A 19523-nucleotide genomic window follows, 5' to 3' on the forward strand; every position below is an offset into this window, starting at 1 on the left:
CTATTATAGTTTATGTTTTTACAGTATTCTGAGAAATACCGTGAGAAAAAAAAAGTAGGCATAAGGCAGATAAAAATATATAGTCTTAAAAAATAATAGCTTGCATAATTTCTACTAAAATTTTTATTTTTGCAATTTTGTCTGAGCTCAAGGGGAGTGTTTAAAACCCTAAACCCCTCCCTTGCATACGCCACTGTTCCCATACGACATTTCGAAACTGAATGAGTTTTATTCGATTTGAGACAATTCGCACAAAGCTTATTTTTATTTACTATATACCATTTTTCCAGGGCCGGATTTACGTATAAGCTAATTAAGCTGTAGCTTGGGGCCCCGATATGGCAAGCCAGATCCAACTTCTTCCTTCTTTTTTTAAAGTTTTATTCGGAGCTGGAGCCCTCTGAAGACTAAAATACATTTTTTTTTCTCTTTTACATTGGCGAACGCTTTTCAAAATCTAATAGAAGTGTTTACAAATATAAAATAATTGTTACTCTTCACTTTTCTAACCAAACGAGCAATAAAAAGGCCTTTTGACTGATGAAAATATCCTGTAGCTTTCGTAGCTACCAGTGATGGGAGTAGTCCATGGATCCTAAAAAGCGGTACTCTAGACTCCATGGAGTAGTCAAATAGCTGCCTCAATTTTACACTGTGGGAAATGTTTTCAGCTTCTTTAAATTGCTGTGGGCTCTTTTGTCCTTCTCCACAGAAACACCCTTTTGTCTGATTTCTGGGCAAAAAATTTCTAGGGCTGTGAGAGAATCTTGTTTAGGGTCATTCTGGTTCGAGATTTCCGTTGTGTCTCATTGTCGTTAAAGAGCTTCTCGTTTACTTTTAGCTTTTCTTTTTTACAAAATATATTTTTTCCAATTTATTATAAAAGCTTTTTTTCCTTTTAATTATCCTAAATGTTTTAACTAGCTTAATTGTTTAATTTACTTAATTATTGTAATTGATTTTAATTTGTTATTTTCCAAATTAATCGTACATGAATCCGTGAACTCCTTTCTTTCTTTATTTAAATGGTGGGCCACTATTCAATTCCCTCTTTGACAGGCCTATCTGCCAAAATTCTTGATTTGGTCTATTTTGGATGAAATTGAGATAACAGATGTGGTTTTACTTTAATTTTACTTACTGCTAATAGACAGAAGCAACATGTGATATTGCTTGATAGAGCATTGAAATCAAGTGATCATCAGCTAAACAAATGTTTAAATATATATGTAAAAAATATTGTTCAAACCTCCTGTCTGACCAAATTTTCAATGTATCCCCGAAATATGATATTTCGTACACAAAATTCATTTATTTAGTTAGCTTATGATTTTATTGTTTATTGATCATACTTGTTTCTATTTTTAACTCCCTGATTTTTGTTGTTATTATGTGTTTAAAGTTAATAAGGCATGTAAATTTTTTAATTTATAAGGATTTCAATTTTTTAAAGCAAAGTCGAAGTAACTTCTTAAAATTGCAAATTGAAACTATTTATAAAATTTTGGCAGATTTGTTTTTATTTCAAATCTGTGCATTTAATTTAATAAAATAAAAACAAATAAAAAATAAGTTTAAAAAATATAAATAAATGACTAAATAAAATATAAAACTGTGTTGTCAATGAAAAGGAACACATCTTTTAAACATTTTGAGTATTAATAAATTATTTATAAATAAACAATTTTAAAAGGTAGAAAAGTTTTTTGATTTTTTTAAAAGGCAAATTTTGTCCCATCATTTGATAAAGAGGCTATTTAATATCTGTTTCTAAGAAGCAGTCAGTCGCGTGTGGGTGTGTGGATGATGTAAGTAAAAGAGGCATACAAAAAAAGCCAATTTAACTTCAGTTAATGCCTTCGATATTATATTTTTAAACTCCTCCCAAAAATGTAGTAAAAGAGTTATACAAATTAATTGTCGCAAACAAATTAATATTAAGTAAGAACGAATCAAAAATGATATCAAATATGCTAAATCACTAATGAGACACGCGGGATGAAAGACATCGAAAAAAATTTGATTAAATACTAAAACTAGAAAGTGTTTCAAAAATCCGTACATGTATCAGGCTTCAATTTTTTTTACTGCCACAAAATTTATCAGGGACAATTCATTAGATTTCAATACGGGTTATGCTTTTTCTTTAATTAAATATTAAACATTTACTAATATTTGTCTTTCAAAGCTTTTCATTCTGTAATAACGAATGCCAAGCATTTAAAGCATCCAGTTCAAGAATGTCAAATATTCAAATGACTTCATTTATTAAATTAGAAAAAAAATAATAATAATAAAAAAATATCCGCAAGGCAGGTGTGTATATTTGGGGCTGATGATTACGAAATCTAACACAAAACTGTGAGATTGCGGGTTCTATTCCAGCTGATGACAGTTTTTAATTATTATTTCTTAGTACTGAAAAATGTATTTCTTATGTTTTTTAAAGTATGCATGTTAAAAACTAATAATTTAACAAGTATTTAAAAAACTAGAAAGCAACAAACCCTGTTCATTTTGCACACTAACCCTCATGGTTGCTTCTGATTAATCATTGCAGATTGAGAGGAAAAACGGTTTATTTTCATATTTTTATTCTACCAAAATTACGATTGAATTTCTATTTACATTTTGAAGATGACTAAAATTTGACAAATCAATAAAATTGGTACCTCCTGCAGAGTTATTACCCAGTGAAGATGGACTCAAGGGTACCGAGTTCGAATCCCAGTGTTGACTGGTCGATACGAATTCTACACCCGGCTTACACCAGCCATAGTGCCGAAGTAAAATATCCTCAGTGGTAAACGGATCATAGGTTAGAGTCTCCTTGTTGTCAGACTGACAGTGGAAGGCTTTTGTGGTTTTCCTCATAATCTAACTTAAATGCTGGTCAGTTCCATCAAAACGTCCCCCTCCAAGACGAAAATTTCTTCCAATGCTTGACCCCGGAGTTCCCTTGTGTTCTGAATTGAGTTTAAAATTAGAAGTCTAATAAGTTGAACATTAGTAGTCGTAAACTCGAAATTGGGTTGGCTGTTCAATGACTATTATAAAATAAACTAATAATTTGGCCGGGATAGCCTGGTTGGTAGGGTATTGAACTCGTGTTCGTGAGAATGGGATTTCGAGTCCAGCCGGCCGAAGAATACCCATGTATAAAATGGTGACTGGTGCATGTTAAATCTGCCGTGGTCACAAAGTCCTCTAAGTTCTCACATCAAATCAATACCTCTGGGTACTGGTCCACTTCTTTTGTCTTCTGGATTGAGTTCAAAATTATAAGATCCTCAATATTATACGGAGTTAAACATTTGTAGTCGTAAACTCAAAATTAAGTCGGTTGTTCAACGGCGGTTATAAAAAAAATAAAACTAATAATCAAGCTGCATTTTCTTATGTTCTTTCTAACTCCTTGCTTATTTTTGACGCATCTTCATAATTTCATGTTTCTAAGTCATAGAGCAGCAAAGCGAAATGTTACGTTAAAATAAAAAAAAATAAAAAAAAAAAAAAAACATCATTTAAAATTTCAAATAACATATATTCAGAATTTCAAGAAGAAAAAAACTCTGTTAAACATATAATGGTTCTTCTAACATGCCAAATCTTTACTCGGTGCTTAAAATGTGCTTATGGGGCCGTTCAAAAAGTACGTACATCCCGAAGGGGGGGGGAGGGGATTTGCTATTATGTACGGTTTTGTACGATGGGGAGGGCGGGAGGTATTATACAAAGTACGTACTTTATAAACATACACCAAATTTAAATTTGACTTTATCCTACACACTCCTTAAGTAAATATTTAATTTTATTTAAAACATAATTATTTTAATTTTTATGAAAAAGGGGGGTAGACTAATAAAATGTACGTACTCTAAGGGGGGGAGTAAGACCTTATGTACGGTAATGTACGAAGGGGGGGAGGGGTTGAAAATTTCTCCATTTTTGTGTACGTACTTTTTGAATGGCCCCTATGATGTTCTTAAAATGAGTTTCTGTTTTTTTCCTCGTTCAAAAAATATGTGCAATAATAGAAAGGCTCTACATTATAGTCCCATCACAACCAATATATTTAACAATCAAGCAATATTATCAAATTTTTAATAATATAATGTTAATATTCAGCAATAAAAAATACGACAGTTTACTTTAGGTGTATAGAAATAGAATTGAACTTAAAAGGGCCCCATCATTTTCAGTAGCTTAGGGCCCCGCCAAGCTTAAATCCGGCCCTGCATTTTTCTTTCATCGGAAGTTCAATAAAACTATTGCATTTGAATAATCCGAAATGAGTATCACTTTTGCAAAAAAAAACAAAAATGAGAAACTAATTGTGATGAAAATGATTTATTTATTTTTTGATTTCGATTGGCTCCGCTTTCAAAGTTTGCATTTGTTTTTTCCTTTTGGCGTAGAGACAAAGACGCTAGCCCGTTAGCTTTATTCAAAACAAAAGTTCTAAATTCTGCGAACGAAGGGATATTTTTTGTTTGTTCTAACGTCCAAACGGTCAACGGTCTGACTCGTACGCTAACCTCAATTAAATGAAGAAACAAATGGGAGAAACTAGTCTCAATCCTGCAGGATGATGACAGATAACCTTCGAAAGATATATTGTTCCTTCTATCACAAAGATTTATTTATAGTTAATAATAATTTAATTATTATTAACAGAAGAATAAAAACATATGATTTCTAGAAAATCATATGTTTCGAATCCTAATATTTTAACTAACAAGGGAAACTAGGGAAGTGTGACTCGTCAATTTTGAAATAAACTAGTAGGATGTATGCCTTATGAAGAATAATTTTAGGGGGCAACATTCGTTTTGGCCCATAGAGGGTCCTATGAGAGATAAAAAATAATTTAGTATGTAGAAAAATCGGTATTTCATTACTTCAATGCAGACTATTAGTTATTGTAATTATCTCATACTCCAATTAATTTTGTTCTACTTTCACGTACTATATAATGCATATTTATTGTCAAAATTGATTTCGAAAATTTTATATATCTGTAGTTTTTCAGAAAAAAAAGAAAAAAAATTGGAATTTTTAAAAAAAAAAAATTTGGCATCAAATTTTTTAAATTTTCTTTTTTTCAAAAAATTTTCCAATATTAAAACTAGTAAACAGTAATAAATTTCATTTATATGAGAGTCGAAATATAATATGCATTTTCCCAATTTAATGTGTATTTAATTTATTTCATATTTAATGTGTATCCAAAAATGTGATTTATTAAAAAAAAAAAAAATTTTTTTCATATTGTTAGATCTTGCAAAAAAATCTGAAATAATTTATGTGATTGCATAAAATTAAATTGCATTTATAAAAATGTTTTCAAATTTGTTTGGCGGGAAATTTGAACTTAAAAATATTTCAGTTTTCAATGATTTTTTTTTTCTTGAAAGGTATACCGTACTATATAAACAAAATTTGTAAGTATTTGTCGCTTTAATAGACACATTTTTTTTCTTAAATTTTTTTTATTGCACAACTGGTAAAAAATGAAAAAAAAAATACGTTTCAAAAAAATTTAAATTTTTTGCCAAGAAATTAAAATATTATTAAAAAAAATTGTCCTGTGAATTGTTCAATATTTTGTCAAAACATTGCTATTTTTGAAATATTATTCATACAATTATCTTTATACCTGATATCCTAGCTAATGCCAACTTTTAAAGTTAAATATTTCAAAAATTAGCTAGGATATCAGATATAAAAATAATATTATAAAGATAGCAATGTTTTGGCAAAATATTGAACAATTCACAGGACATAGATATCAACGGATTTTCCACTTAAAGTGACATATCACTTCAAATTTTGTGTATACAGTACAGTTGATCTTTTATGAAAAAAATCGAATTGAAATATTAAACATTTTTTAAGTTCAAATTTCCCGCCAAACAAATTTGAAAGCATTTTTATAAATGCAATTTAATTTTATGCAATCATATAAATTATTTCAAATTTTTTTGCAAGATCTAACAATATGAAAAAAAATTTTTTTTTTTTAATAAATCATATTTTTGGATACACATTAAATATGAAAAAATTCCATCAATTTGGGAAAATGCGTATTATATTTCGACTGTCATATAAATGAAATTTATTACTGTTTACTAGTTTTAATATTGGAAAATTTTTTGAAAAAAAAAAAAAATTTAAAAATTTGATGCCAAATTTTTTTTTTTAAAAATTCCAACTTTTTTTATTTTTTTTCTGAAAAACTACAGATATATAAAGTTTTCGAAATCAATTTTGACAATAAATATGCATTATATAGTACGTGAAAGTAGCACAAAATTAATTGGAGTATGAGATAATTACAATAACTAATAGTCTGCATTGGAGTAATGAAATACCGATTTTTCTACATACTTAATTATTTTTTATCTCTCATAGGACCCTCTATGGGCCGAAACGAATGTTGCCCCCTAAAATTATTCTTCATAAGGCATACATCCTACTAGTTTATTTCAAAATTGACGAGTCACACTTCCCTAGTTTCCCTTGTAAGTCACTGCAAACGATTAAATGATATTATTACCAAATCAATTCTGGAACAAAAACTCCGTGAAATTAAATTGTAAATTTAAAATTACCCATTAATATGGATAAGTGGTTAGCGTTGGTGAGAGCTGTTATTTTTAGAACTGTTTCGAATCCTTTGTAAAAGACTTTAAAAAAATTAAAAATGACTAATTTTGCTTAAAAGCTCAGTTCTTTTTAAAAGTTTAAAATTACGTAGCTAATTATGATGTAATATTTTTTAGTTTTATAATTAATTTCTATAAATATCATTGTAAGGAATTTAGTAATGAAAAAAATAATCAAATAAACGTTATGTTATATTTTCATGGAATTTTTTGTGAGTAACACAGATTCTGTATTTGTGAGCAAAGAAAGGTTGAAAGTTGATAATAATATATTTATTCGGTAAAACTGCTAACTGCTTTATAACTGATATCGTAATTTAATTAATAATAATAATAATATATATATATATCATTAATTAAATTAAATAATTGTGTTAATAGTTCTCGCTGAACTGAATAATGCGTAACATTCTATTCTTCAACATCAAGGAACTCAAGAATTAATGACTTCATCAATAACATTTTGTTATCAGAATTTTCTTTAAACATTTATCTAGAAAGTGCACAATTCCATTATCGTTTCACGCAATAGTTTTTGAGTTATAAGACATTTAGACATAAGACAAGAACGCTCTGCTTAAATTTCCTGAAACAGCGGTGATGGTTGCATTAACTTTCTTTTAATACAAAGAGGAAGCTTTGATTCTTTTGAAAACATTTTGATTTAGAATTACTCAATTCCATACTTTGACATTAATATCATTGATTAGCCAATTATAATCAAATACAGATCAATCTTACTTTGAATTAAATTAATTATACCTGAAAGATTTTTGTGAACATTTTTTATCCCTTTAAAAATATCTTACTTTTTACTCCATAACTTAAACTAAAATCATTTGGATGTGCATTCGAGTTGCAAGTCAACCTGTTGTTTTCGTTTAAAAAGAAAAAAATGTTTCTTTAAAAAAAATTGTAACTGTCGTGAACTTTTAAAATTTTGTCAGATTTTTAAAATTTTTAGCACCTTGTCATGTTTCTAAACCAAATAGAAGACATGAAACATGTTCAATTCACGGTTTCGTTCTGGAACTTGTCATAGTGTCAAAAAAGTTCCTGCTCACAGTGTACACTACAGTTACAACAAAAGATTAAAAAAAGGATATTTTTGAATAAAAAAATCATACAAAAAAGTAAAGATATCGCAGTTCATAGTAATAATGACAAAATATAAAAAATTAAAAAGTGTTTTTAATATGGATATATTTACAAATGATGTCACTAGAAAAAATACAGCAGTTTGCTTAAAACAGAATAATTGAACCAAAAAGTTAAAAGTTTGCAGTTTACAGTTATCAATCACAGTTACAGTTAGTATCACAAAATATTTTTGAAAAAATGTATTTTATATACAAATATTTACAAATGATATTAATAGAAAAAATACAGCAATTTACTTAAAACAGAAAAAATTATACCAAAAAGGAAAGATTTTTCAGGTCACAGTAGCAATCACAAAACATTAAAAATTAAAAACACAGCAATATGCAAATATTTACAAATGATATCAATAGAAGAAAATACAGCAATTCACTTAAAACAGCATATAACTTCAGAACATTACAATTACAATTCTCTTTCATAACTCAAGAAATCATTCAAAATATACAGATAAAAAACTGAATCACTTTCCTAAATTTTTAATAACTAATTTAAATGAATTTTAATAACTAATTTAATGAAGTAAATTTTAAAACAAAAAATTAATATTTGTGATCCATTCATTCAAATCTACTTACAGTGAATTAATAAGCCAACATGTAACAGTCAAGTCTTAATTATCCTTATTTCGACTCACACGAACATGACTGTATACCGTTCGTAATTAAGAACTAAAAATTTAAGCGTAGCAGTAAGACTCATGTCCAAATTGTAGATTTGTGCAAATATAACACACTTTTTTAAAACTACCTTTCTGTTCAACTATGTGATATTCAGGCTGATGTGATGTTTCAAAAAAAGGCCATTTTCTGGTGTGTAACTCTTCCTGGCTAATGCCCTGGGCTGATAGAAATGCCATATCTATACCTTGAGTCGGGATATTGAACTTTCGACATTCATTAGTTGCAGTATTTTTTTGTGATACAGCTTCTGCAGCTTTATCTTCCTTAATTTTATTCAACATCAAAGCCATGCAAGTTCTTGCATCTTCGATGCAATCATGCCCACCAATGTCATTTTGCACCACAAGCTTTAGTTTTTCGTAAGCTAGATCTCTAAGCTTTGGCTTAGAGCCATCACTCCTTGCAAAAACAACAGACGTATCCACAATTTTTGTGTGAGTCAGTCTTAGACATCGGAGGTCTCCTTCAAGTCCATGTCCGATTAATATGCATTCGCTGTGAAGCAGATTACCTAGGACACTTTGCACATCACGAAGAGTTGTTGTTACTCCAAGTAAATCTTCGGCCTTTATGCCACTAAATTTGGTGCAATAATCAAGGATTTCATTTTCAGGTTGTACGAAGGACTCGTAAATTGTGAAGCCTTCTTCATTAACTAAACCGACTTTTGCAACTTCCAATCCTTTTATAGTGTAAACCATCTCGCAATCTAATCCGTAGACTCCACGAAGCTGGTGTGCAAGGCGCTTTTCACCAGTTCTTTTGATCTCCGGTTTGAGCAGTGGATCTCCACAAATGTGTAACGGATACACTTTGCATCCAATAAGAGAAGCGTGTCTTTTACAGCACTTGAAGATAGATGGATGGCCAGAAAATTTTATTACTTTATCTGGATGGTAGTAACATTTTTCGTTCACCGTGTATTTTCCCTCTGGTGTGACCTCAAATCTTTTTCGGCACCTATAGCATTTCCTAACAACTGTTCCATGTTCGGATATCTTGGCTCCCTTAGTCAGCTCGTGGGTGAGTTTGTCAAAATACTTCGAGTCCATTAGATATTTACTGAGATTAGTATATACCTTCCCTTTGGGAAGATTCAAGTCTCGAAACTCCTTGAGAGTTGATGTTGCTACGCTTCGACCTAAAAGATTCAAAAATGAAAATTTCATTAATAAATCATGGCTATTCAGAACAACAGAATAATTCGGTACAATAGAAAAAAAAATCTAACAAATAGAAGTACTTTGTAGGTAAGGAAATTAAATTATGTTTAAAAGAAAAATTGAAAACTATGTTAGTAGCGTTGACACCAGTACAATATGTCCCACTTAAATAAAGCCAGATTATTCTCGTGCTATAGTTTAACGTAAAGGAAACCAACGTGAAACCAATATGTTTACTAAGAAAGTGGATATTCTTTTACATATATACAAGGAGCATTCAGTCCTTACTCTACCTGGATCGGAAACAAAGATATAAAAAAAATTCTGCCATCAGGGTCTGGATATTGAGCAATACCCGTGGATACAATGCATCAATATTATGCCGAGTTCGATGATGGTAGCCCTCAATTCTGTCCCAGACTGAAACTACCTTTTTTGGTATACAACACCCTACTGAGGATAGCCCCCACCCCAAAGTTTTCTTGTGGATTGCACTTAAGTAAAAGAATAAATATGTCATTGATCACAAGCAACCTGTTGTACAATACCCACCACTCAGAAAATTTTACGCCATAAATTAAAAAAATTTTTTTGCTGGAAAATTTCGGCTAAAAACATCAATTCTCTAACAAATGGCAGTGACAGGGTTTTTAGCATTTTTTTTGATAATTAATAGCCTCTAGACAGTATGAGGGAGAGTCCATCTTTCTGTATAATGGAGAAGAATGAATGAAGTCGAACCTGAGAAATCGAATTTTTCACATTTAAAATTCAATTTATCAAGAATTATTTGACCAATTTTATACAAATTTTGTTTTATAATATATTAAATAACTTTCTTTAAAGCGGTGTAAGAATTTTTAAGTCCTTAAAATTCAAATTTATATATAATTAATAAAAATTATTTTTTACATGGAATTATCTTTGTATAAACGAATTTTATATTTGCTTGCAAAAGATTACAATTCGCTTTAAAAGGCCTCTATGGTGAAAAACGCAAAAAATAAAATCCAAATCCGCCGAAGGAAAGGTATGTTCATTCAAGGAAAGTGTACGATTTTGTACCTGCCGTTTTCGTAACTTAATTGCTGTAGCTTAAAATATTGTTTGCATAAATAATTTAACATTTTTAAATTACCCAACTAAACCATTAAGTTTGAATCACAGTACATGAAAATTTGATCATTAAATCAACAGTTATTACGATTGAGTTTTCTGCGTATTGTTTTTATAGGTATATACTAAAAGAATTCTACCTTTTTGCTCTTCTGACATTGCTATCTAGAAAATAATGTATCGCATCTTATGCACTTCTTACTCTGTTTTGTCTGAGACCAATCACGGTTTTATAGGAAATTGCTAGGGATTGCTGTTTAAATTTTATTGTAAGAAGTCATTATTATTAAAAGAAGTTACTATTGATATCATGAAAATTATAATAATAGGAAAAATCTTTTCAGTAAACGCCATTATATAAACCGAGGAAATCGTATTCCATCCCATTAGTTCATCAATTTAAAAATGCTACATAAAGGGCACAAAATTAATCAATAAATAAAAATAAAAACCGGAAAACGTTGAATACCTGTGATTTCACATCAGAGACTCAGTCTTAATGTTTTGAGAGTCTCGCTTTAAATATGTTATTTAATTAAAGTAGACGATAATTTAAATTACGCAGTCAGACGCGTTCTTTCTCTGAATAAAAATGCCTTTTTTTTTTCTCTCGGCGGATTGGATTTTTGTTAACCGCAATCTGGTAAATATGGTCTCAATCGCTTAGGCAGGAGAACGTTAAAAAGTTTGGCCCTTTAATATTATTTTTACAAATTTTCAGAAAAGTAGTTTATATGTAGTGCATCTTAGAAATATAGTAGCTATTACATGCATGATGGTTTTTAGAATCTCGAAAATTGTGCACCTTTTCACGTAACTTACGTTCGAAGCTTTCCTTATCAACCAAATCAGTTTCCGTCAGCATAAACAACACTGAATTTACACTGTGAAAAAAAAATCAAAGGGGGAAAAACTTATAATGACTTTAAATCTAAAGATTGTATTTTCACGTACTAGGAATCAACTTTTGTAATTCTAGGACAAAAATGGATATTCTCTGCAAAAATATACCATTTTCCTTAAGCGGATTTTGAATATTGACCTTCAAAATATGGAGGAAGGTAGTCATATGGAGAAAGGTCAAAATATGGAGGTTCCTCAATCCGGAAAATACGGTCCCTTTAGTTGAAGTAGTGTAGTTGAAAAGTAAGCCTCTTAATTGTGCTATTTTCTTTTTGCGTAACTCAAAGAATTCAACTTTTCATTTTTCAACAACTATTCGACTGATTCCCTTCAATTTTTGGATTTACTCATTTAAAATTGCATTGAATAACTTAAATAATTAAAAATATCAAATAATTATAAAAAATAATTTTTGAAGATAATTATTTTTGAATAAAAAAAAAAGATTTATAGCTGATTGCGAAAAATGTATGATATTCTTCATTGGATACGAAAATATAGCGAAATACGCCAACATTAAGTTCGATATCAAGGAGCCCAAACTTTTAGCCACTATTGAAACTATTTTTTCCAGATACCGGCTTCGAAAGTCAAGATTCCTAATCTGTCGGGGGAAAAATATATTCCATAAAAAGTTCGTTATTGGGTCTAATATAATAAAAACACAACTACTTCCACTTAGTAGGAATAACATTTACCATGACGCAATGCTAAATTCTATGCCACTATCCACATAAATGCCACTATCCACATAAATCAATTATTAATCAAAAATCGAATATCAATTACTTTTCTTTATAATGCAATAAAATCTGGCGAGCAGCTATTTAAACGATCAAACACTTCGTTTGTTTATTTGTGGCTTGAAGTTAGGCTCGCAGAAAATGCCGTTCATGGGTTAAATTTAGTAGGAATAACACAACCTGTGACGTTGGCTATAGTATACCCAATTGCGTCTGATGTCACAGTTTAAAATATCGTCTGCATATATTAATTAGCTTTTTGAGATTATATCCTTGAACTCTAAAGATTAAGGATTTAGTACATGAAAACTAATCATGAAATCAAAAGATGAAAGAGAAGTTAACTTTTTAGTATACTGTCAAGTTTAGAAATTCTAAAAACAAACAAGTATAAATTTTCTGTTCTTAGGAATAGCATTCTACATAATTTTATTATTATATAAAATTTTTGAGGAAAAAAAATCGCTGAAGTTCAAACAGTTCTCAATTTTTCCCCCACCTAATCAACGAAGCCTTTATATAATTAAAGTAAAATTCATTAATTAAACAATAAAAAGCGTCAAGATCATTATTTAAAGCCAAAAGGGCAAAGCAAAACGTAATAATTTTTAAACAAATTGAAATTTTGAGAAAAAAAAATCTCCCGCAATTTCATAAATGAAAATGGTTCATTTAGAATGTTGAATTTCAAGCACTTATGTGAGATTTAGAGTGGGGGCCCCACGCAGTATTTTTGCGCAGCAACAGTAGGAAAATAAAAATAAAAAACATTTACAGCAGCGAAATTGTAACAGCGGTGGCAGTGTCGTTCATTAACATTGTCGTTTTAACACGTTTTAACATTGTCATTTCAAACATTGAGAGAAATGAAATTTCCTAAAATAATAGTAAAAAAAAAAGATATTTTGAAATTTCAAATTCCTCGAATTCAACCATAAGCAAAACTATGACAATTAAATTTTATTCTTAAGTTTTATATTCATTTAACTATCACAGTGAAAGAGAATTATAACATTTACACTTACTTTCTTTATACTCCGCCATGATTCAGCTCTAACTTCTATCAACTTTAATTTCAAGGACAGAATTTCTGCAAAAAAAAATAAATAAATAAATAAACACAGAATAAGATACAAAGCAAATTTTAAATATATTGCATCCATCAGTAAATAGTAAAAAATGCATCAAGAATCGGGAATTTACATGAAATTATTAATACAAGAAAAAGAGAACGAACACGAATTAACTACAAATATTAAATTATTATTACTATGCATCTATGAATTATTACTGAAATAAATCGATTACAATGCATGTAATTACTATTGCAACACACCTAGACTCAATATTGAGTCTATGTGTGCAGCTTATATTAGCCGGAGTTAAATTCAAGGAGTTGACCATATACATATATACACACACAGGGAGTAGACAAAATAATGGAAACACTTCTATATTAATAAATTTTTCAATATTCCTCAAGAACTACTTAAAAAATCTTTTTATGACCTCCAAAGTGTTTAGATTATGTAATTTCTCATACTTATCAATGATGTTTAATGCTTTAAGAGGTTTAAGGAACCGACAATAAATTACAAAAGGAAAATAGTGTTTTTGAACACCCCATTTCAAAAAAATGTAGAAATAAATCTGTAATTTGTAGCAATTATATTGATTATTGTATGCAATAATTCCGTGAGTCTAGCTTAAATATTTATGGAGATATGGGCATAAAATAATCTTTTGTCTAACTTTTTTTGTTGGTGCTAATTATGAAAATATTTAATAAAATTAAACAAAATTTTTAAAGCAATTTAAAATTAGTTTGAAAACCATTGCCTCAAATTAATATCTGTAAAATTTTAATAAAAATTCGTTTAAAATTGCACAAGATTTGAGCAATTAAAGTAGTTCTTTAATAGTGCTGGGAAAGAAGTGAAATTTTTTCCCCTTAATTTTGAAGAGAATCACATCTCGCAACAAATAAAGAAAGTCCGATTTGAATATCTTAAAAATTTGAAAAATTTCAGGCAATTTTCTAAGCAGTATTAGTACTTAAAAAAAAAACTCAAAGTGATGAGCAGTTTTCTACAATTCTCCAATTATTATTTCGTATCATAATAACGAGTACGATAAATAAATAAACGAACGATAAATAAATAAACGATAAATAAATAACGAGTTATAATGCCCTACAATAAATGTTCATACACTGAAATATGTTTTTATAAAGAAAGAAAACAGGAGAAAGAAAATATATTTTTATGATGAGGATTTTTATCAATGCCGGTGTCAGTTTTAATAAATCTTATTTAGCATAAAATGATCCTTGTGGGAAACCCCATGTCATTTTGAGCTACTTTTAAAAAGTACAAAAATTAATTAGAAATTTTTTAATTTTCAAGATATTCATATCGGATTTTTTTATTAATTACCAAATACGATTGTCTTCAAAACTAAGAAGAAAAATTTTTTCCCCCGCTGATGCGCAATGTAAAGAAATTACTTTAATTACTCATATCTTGTGCAATTTTGAATGACTTTTTTCTCAAATTTTAAAGCAAAAATTTCGTAATTAATTTTGAAGTTCTCTTGAAATTTTGTTTAATTTCATTGAATATTTTTAAAACTATATAATAAATAACAAGAAAATGGATGTGAGCAAGGTAATAATATTATACTGGATCTTTTAAATAAGTTTATAATTAATAAGGTTGATATTTATTTATACAAATTTAATGATCTTCAGCAAATTAGCATTTATTTAATAAAGGGAGAAAGAGAAACATGATTTTTAAACATTACTACATATTCTTATAATTCTATTCATTTGATTAAAAATGACAATTAAATAGATGGTTTTAGAAACATAAGAATTCCGAGTAATTAGCCTATTTATTTTAAAATTAAAATAATTTTTTATAACATAAAAAAAAGAAGATAATTTCTTCTTTTTTTAATATCCAAATCCAAAAAAATTAAATTAATATTATCATTATGATTACGAAGCAAGATTAATTAATTCTTCGGGTAAACATTATTAAACATAACTGTATAATCTCGAAAATTAAAGATAATTAGATCATCAAATAACCTAAAAACAAATTTAATATTAAGAGTGTAATTTTTTTCATAATAGTGCAAAAATAAATTAGCTAAGAGAGATGAAGAATTAGAACTTTGCGTTATTCCATCAATTTTAATAAAAATATCTTTCCCACTGTAACATAATTCTATTGTACATAATTATTGTTCATAATTATTCCATTGTGCAAAATTATTGTTAGCTTTGTCTATGGGGGTAATTACACATTTTTTTAAGTAGTTGCTTAATTGATTGATCAATACTAGAAAAATTTGTTGAATCGTTACTGTTATTGAATTTCCCTTATTATTGAAAACAAAGTTTTTAAAGTAATAATAATTAACCCATTTACATTCTGTTTACATATCTAAAGGTAAAGAGAATCTATTTTGATATCGTTAAACAAGAATTAGTGTGATCATTAAAAAAGTATTTTAGAATTTTATTAATTTATATATGGTAAATGGGTCTAAATTTTGTACCTTTTATCATTAATTCCCCAAGTTTTAAGTTTCCTATAATATTTAAATTATCAGTAATAATATGTTAATTATCAGTAATAATGCTAATTTTAATTTTTAACCTCTTATGTAAAGCAAAAAATTTTTTAATGATAATATTATTCTTTTAATTTGTAAGCTTAAAATTTTGATTATTTTTTAACTCCTTATTTAAAAGTTCAACGCAGAATTTTTACAGAATTTTATATAATTATTGTTAGCTTTGTCTATGGGGGTAATTACAGATTTTTTTTTTTGTAGTTAATTAATTGATCGATCAATTGTAGAAAAATTTGCTGAATTATTATTGTTATTTAAATTTTCCTTATTATTGAAAACAAAGTTTTTAAAGTAATAATAAACAGCTCATTATTCTGTTAACATAAAGGTAAAGAGAATCTATTTTGATATCTTTAAAAAAATATTGAAAAAGTATTTAAGAATTTCATTAATTTATAATATGGGTAAATGGGTTTAAATTTTGTGCTAATTTCCCAAGTTTTAAGTTGTAATTAAATTTAGTTGTAAGTTTTCTATAATAATTAAATTACCAGTAATAATATGTTCAAGATGTTTATCAACAAGTTCAAAAAATTTTTTGCTCCTCACAGTGACAACCATAATCGGGTAGATTAATTTTCCCTAAATTTTTGCAAATATCATTATAATTAAAAATAGTTATATCAATAGATTTATTATATTTACAGCTTTTGAATTAAGTGAAAATCTTTTAATGGAAACATATCTCTTAAATTTCCAAAAATATCATGAAATTTAATCGAAAATAACGATTTGAAAGTCAATAACAAAATATAATTTACTCATTTTAGCTTTCACAAAATTGAAACAGAAAATTTTGAAGTGTAAATCAATAAAAGAAAGGATAATAATAAGATTTTGAAGCCGATATACATCATTATTCTTAAGGGAGAAAGCAAAATCTTTTATTGGTTTAATATTAGAATGTTTATAAAAATCTTTTTCCATATTCGATTTAATTTGTCACGATTAAGAGAGTTTTTATTACTTCCTGATGCCCTGTTTACCTCGATTTGTACGCTTATTCTTAGTGGGGAAATAGTTATTAAGTTGAGGAGTTATTAAAGTTAATCTGTGCATGTTGGAGGCTATCATTTACTCCATACAGCATAATTGTTTTGTATAAAAGCATGTAAAAATTTTCGTTTTGCAGTCTTAAATCAAATTATTCCACTATTTCTAAAATAATAATTTTGACTATGTTAAAATTATGTTCTCTAAAATGATTCAATTCCAGGTTATTGATAATTTTATTACTGTCTATATCTAAACGGTGTCAATTAATTCAAATATTAAGATACTGACTGGTTTGTCCAACACATTTCATATTACAAAAACCACAGGTCAACATATAAATAACATTTTTAATTTTACAAACAAATCTGGAGCTACCGTTATTATGAATTATATGTTTTTTGTCAATATTAGGGTAAATTTTACATCTTCTATCACCACACGCTTCATAGGACGGAAAAATTTCGGGTAACACAATACAAAAAAGTAAAAAAAGGAGATTAACAAGGATTATAAAGAAAAGTAATAAGAAGTTTCATTTAGTACGCGTGAAGTACACGTACATAGAACCTATAAAATAAGTTAAAATACAAAGAAAACAAGGAAAATATTTTTTAAGGAGATGAAAAAAAAATGTTGGTAAACAAATTAAAATTTAATATATGTATATTAAATGTATCCGCATTTTGTGACACTTGAACGCTGTGTGACGTTTTATAGACTCATGAAATTTCTGAAGAGAAAGGTTTAATTCATATGCATACCAATGATGAAATAGATTTGCTAAAAAGGCAAATAAATTCAGTTTAACGACTGTGACAGAATTTATTCTTTCAATTCACTACTCTAAGCACTAATATCAGATAATTTTTTAAACAAACTGTCGAAGCACTTAGAAAAAATAAGTAAATTATAATCCTGATTACTAATGTCAAAATACATCTGAACAATTTATTCGAAATTTCATTTAAATTGTGTAAACGTAAATTTTCTTCTTTTATGCTTCTATAGAAATTATTATTAACGTGTTTATATTACACTAGGTAACTAACACATCTAAAACTAACTGGATATTAATTATTCTAATCCTCTATTTTCCTATGAGCTAATAATTTTCACAAGTTTAACGTATAAATAGTTTTATAATGAAAAGAAAATATAACCAGAAGTTCTCATGAAGTAAACATGGCTTTAGAAGAAAATAAAAAGATCATATAATAGCTATAAATAAAAAATTTAGAGAACTAGTGGTGGAGCATGTTGACCAATTAACCTAGCAGAAAAATATAATTCATAGGATAACCAGAGGTTCTCATGAAATAAACATGACTTTAAAAAAAATAATAAAAAGATCATATAATAGCTATAAATAAAAATTTAGGGAAATAGTGGTTCAACATGGTGACTAATTAACCATACAGAAAAATAGAACTCATAGGATAACCAGAGATTCTCATGAAATAAACATTGCCTTAGAAGAAAATAAAAAGATCATACAATAGCTATAAATAAAAAATTAAGGGATATTGTGGCGGAACATGGTGTCTAATTAACCTAACAGAAGAATAGAATTCATAAGTTAAAATAACTAATTTAATAAGCAAGATATATTATTTATGATTATCAAATTTATACTTTGAACGAATAAAGTATTACTTCAAAATGTAATAAGTGATTATAGAATAAATTATGGACTTTTAAAGTAGTTAGAGCGTAAATCTGTAAGACTATCTCACCTTACATTACATAAAATTAATTGGTTTCATAAGAAGAGTAAATACAAATCAACTTAGATTAAGAAAAAAGAAAAGAGCTCTGGGTAAAACAGGAAAACACGTGGAAAATTTTGAATAAACAAACAAACAATAAAATAGTAACGCGAGAACACTTAATTAGATAAAATTTAAATACGAACATTAGGAAAAGAATAACTCACCCCAATCTAAAATAAAATATCTTCTTATAATGACTTCTTTAATTAAAATGTACGTAAAAACTAATCCAAATGAGGACACAACACTTAGAAAACTTCACAGTTAAATAACTGAAAGACCTTAAGAGAAGTGAATCTTTAAAAAGAACTCCAGCGAATCAATTACCATTGGTTAAGAATTGACAATAGGTGGGGGGGGGGAATAACCATTATTATTAGCTACACAAGAACTTAGTCATTGGAAGCAAGTTATACTGATAAGAAGAATTTTCCATTCAAGAACATCCCCAACCCGTGTGGTCTAGAATGTTAACTTATATCCCCCCCCCCCAAAAAAAAATAGCATCGTTACATCAATTTTTCATCTTAAATATGTTAAATCATCTTTTTTTATAAATAATTATGCCTGAAATTTGTCAGGCATAGTAATTTTTTTTGATTTGCCAGGTGCGTGTTTAAGTCAGTGTCAAAAACAGAGTGAAAAAGTTGCATTTTTAAATTGGTATCCAATTTTT

General features: G+C 28.1%; 1 protein-coding gene across 1 annotated transcript; it reads right to left on the minus strand.

Annotated features, from left to right (window-relative positions):
* Nucleotides 1–8060: 8060 nt before the first annotated feature.
* LOC147812044 (RNA exonuclease 1 homolog) lies at nt 8061–19117 on the minus strand. The gene is made up of 3 exons (XM_087161725.1): nt 19012–19117; nt 13463–13527; nt 8061–9653 (listed from the first exon to the last, which is right to left on the minus strand). The coding sequence occupies exons 2-3, from the start codon at nt 13479–13481 to the stop codon at nt 8509–8511; spliced, it is 1164 nt and encodes a 387-aa protein (XP_087017851.1). The 5' UTR covers nt 13482–13527; nt 19012–19117; the 3' UTR covers nt 8061–8508.
* Between the last annotated feature and the right edge of the window lie 406 nt (nt 19118–19523).

Source organism: Parasteatoda tepidariorum, chromosome 4, assembly GCF_982258835.1.
Source record: "Parasteatoda tepidariorum strain Cologne lab strain chromosome 4, Ptep-v5.0, whole genome shotgun sequence".
Lineage (NCBI taxonomy): Eukaryota > Metazoa > Arthropoda > Arachnida > Araneae > Theridiidae > Parasteatoda > Parasteatoda tepidariorum.